The sequence below is a fragment of the Taudactylus pleione genome, unplaced genomic scaffold (genome assembly GCF_031769625.1).
Source record: "Taudactylus pleione unplaced genomic scaffold, aTauple2 ptg001573l, whole genome shotgun sequence".
NCBI lineage: Eukaryota > Metazoa > Chordata > Amphibia > Anura > Myobatrachidae > Taudactylus > Taudactylus pleione.
The window spans coordinates 3,804,285-3,814,296 of record NW_028285970.1 but is presented as its reverse complement, the minus strand read 5'-3'; the positions used below and the strand labels follow the sequence as shown (position 1 = coordinate 3,814,296).

At 43.4% G+C, this 10,012-nt stretch overlaps 1 protein-coding gene across 1 annotated transcript; it reads left to right on the top strand.

Moving 5' to 3' along the window:
- Nucleotides 1–1,904: 1,904 nt before the first annotated feature.
- LOC148442302 (uncharacterized) lies at nt 1,905–8,189 on the top strand. The gene is made up of 2 exons (XM_088464057.1): nt 1,905–2,287; nt 5,974–8,189. Exons 1-2 carry the CDS (start codon nt 2,024–2,026, stop codon nt 6,124–6,126), a joined length of 417 nt encoding a protein of 138 aa, XP_088320183.1. The 5' UTR covers nt 1,905–2,023; the 3' UTR covers nt 6,127–8,189.
- Nucleotides 8,190–10,012: the final 1,823 nt, after the last annotated feature.

Sequence of the window (10,012 nt, the reverse complement as noted above, 5' to 3'; positions counted from 1 at the left end):
CATTTAGGAGAAGTCTTTCACAGAAGTGAAAGACTTCACCGGGGGAAGCTGACACTGCGCATGTACAGTGTCAACTGCAGGGGAGAGATCAAAAAGATCTCTCTCCTGCCGCTAGAGCAGTGTTGGCTAACCTTGACACCCCAGCTGTTATGGAACTACATAACCCAGCATGCACTGCTACAGTTTTGCTATTAGGGCATGCTGGGATATATAGTTCCACAACAGCTGGAGTGTCAAGGTTAGCCAACACTGCCCTAGAGCCTTCATAGGCGTAAGGCTCATACACACTACGATAAAGTGGACAATATCGTTATCATTCAATATCGCCTAGTGGGTATGCATGATATCGGTAACAATGTCTGCCCTCGCCTGAACTTGCAGGACAATCTGATGATATCAGATTCAGCAAATTCGGGGATATTGCAGGATACATCACTGAACGATATTAACTATATCGTTCAGTGTGTATGCTCAATGTCGTTCACGACATTGAGCCCGGGAGTTCAAGGGATAACACTTAACGATATGCCCCATGAGCAATATCATTAAGTGTGTATGAGCCTTTACAGTAGTTTACACCAGCTGCAGATGATGTAAACTACAGGGCTAAACTCTGAAAAGCTTTACTTTTTGGAGTTTAGTACATAGGGGTCAGATTGTAGTCCCCATTGACAATAATGGGGACTGCGATCTGAAGTGCTAATTAATTATAAAAATCAGCTTGATACAAATGCACCCAAGTTCCCAGCCCTGGTCAGTTTTGAATGGGAGGACATATCTTGGTTAAAAGAGTGATGGAGCAATGTATGGACCAAAATCACAAAATCATACCATATGGAGTGAGCATAGGGTGGGGTCCAAGATAGACAGAGCCAGGAAGAAAGTTGCCACTAGCAGTGTAAGTATCATTCAGCACCGAGATGCCCAAACTCCAAAATTACAGTCCAGGTATTAAGGCTATCCATGGGCCTGATTCACTACGGATCGCTATTGCGATCGCAGCTGCAATTACGCACGTAGTTCTGCTGTGAAAATATGCTAATGTTTGGAATCGCAAAGCCTGCATAGAGACGATCACTACCGCTATCTCACATCTGTAAGACCTCGCAGACCTGTGTATACATCTGGAGCATTGGCCTCTCATGCACAATTACAGCAGGTCTGACCTTACTCAGAAATTGCAACTGTCATTGCACGCAGTGAGTACTGAAGCTGTGTATGCCGGCGCAGTGGCTAATGTGCAGTACGCACCATCTGCGGCCATCAGAACCTGAATTCAATATTTTTGCCACTCAATGCTGGGGTTGTGATGGTAGCCACTGTCACATGCTTTGTTACTGATGTCTGCTTTCTCAGACATACTGCTTACACCAAGGAGTAAAGGTTACAGCTAGATCCTCTTCAGTTCTATACCCTGACATCATCAGTTACTGTCCAACGTCATTCCCTACCATCCAAGTGGGCATAGAAGGGGAATATAATCTTGTGGCGAACGGACAATCTTTTTTATAGTGTACTTTGGGGCTAGGGAACCGCCCTTCGCCCTCACTGCATGTCACTTCCAGGTACAAATACAAAAGAATATACCTTCCCAAGGAGTAACTCGCAGAGCTCCTATGCACATTGCCCAAGCTACAGCTGTGCATACACTAGTCCAGGCCTGGCCAACCTGTGGCTCTCCAGCTGTTGTGAAACTACAAGTCCTGTGGCAAGGCATGCTGGGACTTGTAGTTTCACAACAGCTGGAGAGCCACAGGTTGGCCAGGACTGCACTAGTCTATTGCTTTTATCGCTAAGTAATGAACATACACAAATCATGGCCTGTGGTAGCCATGATGTAGCACTGTGCGTGGAGGCGGCGCTAGATGGCGCTGTGTACAGTGAGTAGTGGGGCGAACTTTCGTTCTCCTGCGTCTGACGACGATACGGTGTGGGAGGCGGGCGGAAGCCGGAGAAGGGAGAACACACGTGTGTGCAGGGCTGTTTGTACACATAACACGCAGCCTGCGGTGTCTCTTCCACTATGTCCAAGCGGAAAGTAGCGCTGCCGCCGCCTCACAGTGCTCTGCTCCCTCCCTGTAAGAGGAGAGTGTGGACCCGGCACTGTACCCCGGAGCACCCTGCGCCAAGGCGGAAAAGAAAGCTGGAGCCCGAGTCAGCCCCATTAGTGGAGGCGCCGTCCTCCTCTGAGTGTGAGCGGCTGCTGGCGCCCGCAGCGTCCTCCCCTCCACCCAGCAAGAGGTTACGGGTGTCAGAGAGTCGTCCTGCCGCAGAGTTCCAGTGCCAGGTACAGCCCGGCGGCGTCGCTGCCTCATCCTCCCTCCTGTAGTGTGAGCTGCCCTCTTAGCTGAGGGTCTTGTACGGAAACGCAGCAGCATTAGGGTAGTTTCTCCTAGTATGGTTGCAGAAGGCTACCATTATACTGACCCCAATGATGGCGACACCTGAGGGTTGAATACCCTCAAAATAAGTCCTATGGATAACTCTGTGAGGGTCAGAGCTGACCTTAGCCAAATTAGTGCCCTAGACATGATTTTGGGTGGTGCCCAGTGTTGCCAACTCTGCCCACTCACTGTTTGCTTCTGAGCTCTGGTCGTGGACACTGCGCAGTGGCAGTAGCAGCTGCCAGAGACTCTGCAGGCAGCAAGTGCCCTGGCCGTGCCTGCCCCAAACCTCCACCTGCCCTAAAGGGACTTGGATACCCCTAGGCATTTGCTTAATTTGCCTATGCTGGCTCTGGTGAGGGCTCCTCCTATCCTGCACACCTCTATGGGATGAAAAATCTGTATTGTTGGGAAGTCAGACCAGAAGTTACTGGGGAAACTGTTCAAACACTTGTGACCATTGCTTTTAATTGAATTGCCCCATTATAGATCCTATGTAGGCTAATCAATAAGCGGAGATGGTGGTGAAGTGGCGGGCGTCCAATCATTACTGACACAACGCTACCACCAATCACAGATTTGTCCTCATACCCCATAGAGGTATAGGAAAATCTGCAATGTTGGTTTACCATAATAAGGGGTACTGTTTGCAGCTGCACACTGCTGGTAGTTTAGGGCCCCATTTAACGATACGTAACCCATTTAGCACTCACTGAAGGGGTTATGTCATCCTTTCAATATTTAACAAGCATTGGTAATCTAAAGCTGGGTGCACATTAGACAATGTCATGTAATCGGGCTGACATATCGTCCACATCAGCCAGTGTGTACCCACTATGAACGACACTGCGTGCTCCCGCAGGGTCGTTCATCGCATTGACAGATCGAGCCTACATGCAGCTCCATCTGCCAATGCGATGAACGACCCTATGCATTTGGATGCGGCTAGTGAACAACCGTGCGGTCATTCACCCGATCGTGTTGTGTGTACAGACCGTACGATATGTTGTCAATTGCTTTGTGGGTCAGCTGGGAACACGTTTTTTAATGTGTACCCAGCTTTAGATTATCACTGTTTGTCGCTGCATCGCGCTCAGTCTTTAGATGGTGAGAGCGATGCAGTTCTGATTGCCGGCAATGTGGACCCAGCAGCAACCTTTCTGGCTTCAGCAAAGCCTTCCAGGCACTGCAGGGTCCCCGCCAGCACATGCATAGACTGACCGTCGTGCATGTGCATGACCTTAAAGTCCGTAGCTAGCAGCGATAGGCTGCCAGTAGCTGAGCGGAGGACCCTGCCAACCAGGAGGAAGTTGCTGGACCTTGCCGGTGAGGTAAGCAATGATGAATACCAGTGGCATATTCCTTTGTGTCACTGCGATACTAACGAAATATGCAGCTGGTATTTAGGTTCGTTATTTTGCTCCAGATCATAAACAAGAAAATGTTCAGTACAATTGGTGACTATTGTATGAAATAAAATAAAAGAAACACGGGAATTTTTCCATGACAAAACGGCTAACCATTTTTGTATGTACAGTGCATCCGGAAAGTATTCACAGTGCTTCACTTTTTCCACACTTTATGTTACAGCCTTATTCCAAAATGGAATAAATTCATTTTTGTCCTCAAAATTCTTCACACAATACCCCATAATGACGATGTGTAAAAAGTTTTTTTTGAGATTTTTGCACGTTTAATTAAAATAAAATAAAAAACACACTAAGAAATCACATGTACATAAGTATTCACAGCCTTTGCCATGAAGTTCAGAATTGAGCTCTGGTGCATCCTGTTTCCACTGATTATCCTTGAGATGTTCCTACAGCTTAATTGGAGTCTACCTGTGGTAAATTCAGTTGTTTGGACATGATTTTGAAAGGCATACACCTGTCTATATATAAGGTCACACACTTGACAGTGCATGTCAGCGCACAAACCAAGCATGAAGTCTTAAGGAATTGTCTGTAGACCTCCGAGAAAGGATTGTCTCGAGGCACAAATCTGGGGAAGGGTACAGAAAAATATCTGCTGCTTTGAAGGTCCCAATGAGCACAGTGGTCTCCATCATCCGTAAATGAAAAAAGTTCGGAACCACCAGGACTCTTCATAGAGTTGGCCGGCTGTCTAAACTGAGCGATCGTGGGAGAAAGGCCCTAGTCAGGGAGGTGACCAAGAACCCGATGGTCACTCTGTCAGAGCTACAGCATTCCTCTGCGGCAAGAGGAGAACCTTCCCAGAAGGACAACCATCTCTGCAGCAATCCACCAATTATGCCTGTATGGTAGAGTGGCCAGACTGAAGTCCCTCCTTAGTAAAAAGCGCATGGCAGCTCCCCCTGGAGTTTGCCAAAATGCACCTGAAGGACTCTTAGACCATGAGAAACAAAATTCTCTCGTCTGATGCGACAAAGATTGAACTCTTTGGCATCAATGCCAGGTGTTATGTTTGGAGGAAACCAGGCACTGCTCATAACCAGGCCAATACCATCCCTACAGTGAAGCATGGTGGTGACAGCATCATGCTGTGGGGATGTTTTTCAGCCGCAGGAACTGGGAGACTAGTTAGGATAGAGGGAAAGATGAATGCAGCAATGTACAGAGACATCCTGGATAAAACCTGCTCCAGAGCGCTCTTGACCTCAGACTGGGGTGACTCTTCATTTTTCAGCAGGACAACGACCCTAGGCACTCAGCCAAGATATCAAAGGAGTGGCTTCAGGACAACTCTGTGAATGTCCTTGAGTGGCCCAGCCAGAGTCCAGGCTTGAATCTGATTGAACATTTCTGGAGAGATCTGAAACTTTCTGTGCACCGATGCTTCCCATCCAACCTGATGGAGCTTGAGAGGTGCTACCAAGAGGAATGGGAGAAACTGGCAAAAAGATAGGTGTGCCAAGCTTGTGGCATCATATTCAAAGAGAATTGAGGCTGTAATTGCTGCCAAAGGTGCATCAACAAAGTATTGTGCAAAGGCTGTGAATACTTATGTACTTGTGATTCCTTTTTTTATTTTTTTGTTTGTTTTATTCAATTTGCAAAAATCTCAAAAAAATCTTTACATGTTGTCATTATGGGGTATTGTGTGTAGAATTTTGAGGACAAATATGAATTTATTAAATTTTGGAATAAGGTTGTAACATAACAAAAGGTGGAAAAAATGATGTGCTGTGAATACTCTCGGATGCACTGTATGGACCTTTCTGATAGGAGCAGTTGATGTAAAGGGACAGCTACAGAATGTCATCTAGTATTTGTTTTGTTAAAAGCTCATGGACATAATAGGTGATGTGACACCCTTTTAATAACATTCATTGAACTCGATGAAGATCTTCGTTTCAGATGCTGCATTTTAAAGGAGAGGTTTGAAACAATAACTTGCAGATGCGGATATGAAAATAGGTAGTGGTAGCTTATTTAGAATGGCTATTCTATAATCAAAAGCAGCATTGTCATTGCAGCTCGCACTGCCAAGCAAAAAATACATTTTGGCTTAGACTAGAGCATATCAATAAAACTGCCTTATGTTATATAAATATGTTGCTGACATGGCTTACACATTGCAAAAATGCTGTGTTTTTTATGTTTTTCAGAAAGATGAAGCTTTTTGTGAATTCAATTCTTTCCAGTATTGGAAGACTCCTCTACCCGATGTTGACTTTTCTGAACTAGCAGTTGAGGCTGGTGAAGATACCAGCAGGGTAAAGCTCTCGGTGGCAGATGTATTGGAAGAAATGGACAGCTGACTGCAATACATGCTTTCACTTTTTTATTTTATTTTTTAAAGAACAAAAAAAATCTTATTTAAAGAGATTCATTTACAGCTTTTTATTTAATTGCCAACGTTTTATGTAAAACATTTCTAACAAACAGTGGATCTAAATGAACTGTTGAAATGGCAGATGTGAGGAATTCTGTGTACGCTCTTTCATCCAAAATCACTTGCTGGATTTTTTTTATTTTATTTTTTTGAAAAGTGTAAAAAAAAAAAATATATTGACTATTGATATATTTTGTAAATACAATGCACTAAATTGTAATAATTGCTGTTTATATATTTTACATTTATTATATTTTGTTTTATCTTTGCTATCAGCCTAATTTGTTTATTGTACAGACTCCGCAGCTCTCTACTTTTGTTCATGGTATTCCTAATTGTTGAAGTAATTTTGCAGCCAATACAGGGTTATAGCCTACAATTTTACTGCTGGCCCTCAAGTACAGGATTTGTGCATCCGTGCTTTATTTGACATTGATTAGATTAATATAAAAGATGTTACATACTAAATTTTTGTAGGTTAGAAATCAGGTTTTCCCTAACTGTGTTCTAAATGCACCTTGACAGTCCAGGTTTTAAGAATGTCTGCTTGAGCACAGGTGGTTAAATGAAACTGACTGAGACAATAATTAAGTCACCTGTTAATTATGGACATCATGAAAATCTGGACTGTAAGTGAAACTTCGTGTTGGATCATAATCTTAGTTAAGTATAAATCCTTTTTTGGACTTGGTAATGTTACACAAGTTTTAACTGTTAGCATTAGTACTTAATAATTTGTTTTTTTTTAACCTTCTGCTTGTGCTGGTAGAGATTCCTGTACAAATGAATTACTGCTGTGTTATAAACCAGTCCCACCTAGATAGGAAATCCCTGCAACAAGCATGTAAGGGATTTTGAGTACTTGAGGGCAAGTTAAAAGATAACTGCAAACAAAACTAAAAATTTAGTTTTCTTAGAGTTTAGTGAGGCTAGCAAAGCAACACAATTTTACCCGTTCGCCTCTAACCATGACAATCCTGGAGCATTGTAGAAATGTCTACCTCAAATAGGGTGGTTTTTTTGGACTGGCAGAGCCCTCGTAGCTTCTGTCAGATTTGGGGTGGGGGTACGCCATGGTTTTGTTGCTTTTTTTTCATGCACACTCTTTAAATTTGTGTTTCGTTATCCTTTCAATGTATACCTGAAAGCTGCAATGGTAATTCAGCCATTGTGTGATGATCTGATATTCTTGTGAATGCAGTAGACAATTTATTGATAAAATCATTATGTTCATGTGTCTGTGATGGTTGCTGCTTGTGTATTAACAGCCTGCATTCAGCTCACTCTACCTCTGCTTGGGTGTACTTGTTGGGACACAATCTGGAATAAAATATATAACTTATATTTTGTGTTGGGAAAAACTGTTTGGCACTGGCTGAAATATCTGTAGCCACAAGAATTTATAAAGAAAACATGATCAATGTTATTTTGATCCTTTACTAAAAATGAATACAACTTCTCTTGTAGGATTATAAACGTTATACTGAGCCAGCCTCAGAAAGTACCTAAAGGTGCATATCCACTTGCTGATAGAGGAACAATAGTACGATTACAACATTGTAATTGTACAGTCGTGCCTCATCCTGTATAGTGTCTACACTGAATGATATGATGTTCAGTGTAGGCACCCTCACTCATCCCCGAACATGCACAATCTGTTATCGGCAAATTGACCTGAATGTTCAGGCGATGATTGATGTCGAAAATGACCAGCGGGAGTGGGCATCGCTGGTCCTTTTTGACATTTTAATGTCCGATTTGTGAACGATTAATGAGCGGTTTAACGCTGTCGTTATCGTTCAATCGCTCATTTTAATCGCCTAGTGGATATACACTTTAAATATAACACACATATAGGCGTGTGCTTTCTGTTTGCATTTGTTTTCAATAACAAATATATTTTATGCATGGACTTTAAAGGTAAAAATGTCCTGCTAGGTGCAATGACCCCATTTGTGAATGGCCTGCTAAAATTAGTATTATCTTTGAATTAATAACCCCATACAGATTGGGCAATACTGGACATTGAGGGGATCATAGCACAAGTGAATTATGTAAAATTGCAACATAAGATTGTGGAATAACAATTGTAGCTATTCGTAGTGAATGTGTCTGTGGATATACCGATGCAATTGCCTGATCCGCCCCCAGCTATTGGTAATTTTTATATTTTTTTGTGTGTGTGACTGGTATGGTATGATTGGAATGAGTGAAGACTGGAATATGGAGACATGAAAATTATACCCCTTTCACACTACTAAACCGGGCTGCACCAGGGATTTTGTACATGTGTCCATCCCGGGTGAAACCCCTTTCAGACTGACGACCTGACTTATTGCCATTGTAGGTATCACTGTTTGCGAATACATATACTTTTCCAGTGAGACCCATAATTTGACACTCCTGATGAGTGCAATCTAAAATCCTCTCTGGAATTGTTAATTAATAGTATTGTTGAAATTTGTGTTTGTAATATTTACTATAATAAGGGTTTGATATGTAATCGCCTTATGCCCTTTATGATTGGGAATAAAGAGGATAGGACAGCGTTGGCAAATTTATTTTAAGTAGAACTTAAGCTGGGTACGTACCTATACAATCGTTGGGCCGTTCTTTTCAGTTTCAACCCAGTCTTTCGATATCGAAAGTGTGTGTGTGCACCTTTTGATCATGTTTTGTTGGATGAAAACTGGTCAAATCAAAAGATCGCATCTTATGTGCAGTTTAATATTCATCCGAGTTGACCATGCCACATCGGACCAAAAGTGCAGTCTGTATGCACCTTTGACCGTTCTTGCGATTCTACACCAGCTTCACCTCTGTGGGTGGTACAATCATTTTCTTACAATATTTTGGTAGTTGGGGGATTGGAGGTTTTAAGTATGAAACAATGGGCAGATGTATTAAATGCTGGAAAGTGATAAAGTGGAGAGTGATAAACGACCAACCACTCCGCTCCCAACTATCATGTTACAGGCTGTGTTTGAAAAATGACAGTTAGGAGCTGAGTGGCTGGCAGTTTATCACTTCCCTGAGCTTAATACATCTCCAGAATATAATACTACATGGAGACACATGTAGGTGCTGAATATGTTCTGATTAAAGGAGCAGCATATAAAAGAACTGCTGCTCCAGTCCTAGGATGCGTGGTGAAAGCTCTCCCGTTTACTGGAGATTTCCTGGTCCAGAGTTGGACAAGTGGATCTCTCTGGCCCCGGGTGGCAAAAGTACTTTTTTGTCTTCCTCAGCGGCGCTCCTTTAGGGGTCCTTCTTTTCATTCCTTTTGGGCCCTCACTAGGTTTCAAGGCAAAGCGAGAGTTGCGTTGTCCGCTCTTCGAGCAGATCACTCTAGTGGACGCCAAGCTTCAAGCGCCCATCATTCGACCTCAAGCCAGTGACATAACAAGCTCCCATATCACCTGGTGGATATCAAGGTGGGCGCCCACCTAAGGTTCACGCAAGTTTTGTTCCACTCTAGTTCCGACTTCTGGGTTAGAAATCCTGTGTCCCACGGTTAGAAGATAGTTTGCTTTTCCTCCTCCAGTTCGGTTTTTCACCACAGGTCTGGTCAATCCCGTGAAACAACTGGTTCTGCAACAGGCTATCGACAAGCTGCTGGACTCCAAAATCCTTGTTCCAGTTCTGACTCATTTCTCTGATCTGGTGGCTCCGATGGACCACTTAGTGGCGGGTCGCCAGTTCGGCATCTGGAATTGGGTTCTACTAAGGACACCAGTCTATGTGGATGAGGAGCAGTGATTCTGGACAACCAATTCCAGGGGCTTTGGTCTTGCCAGGAGTTCCTCTTGCTG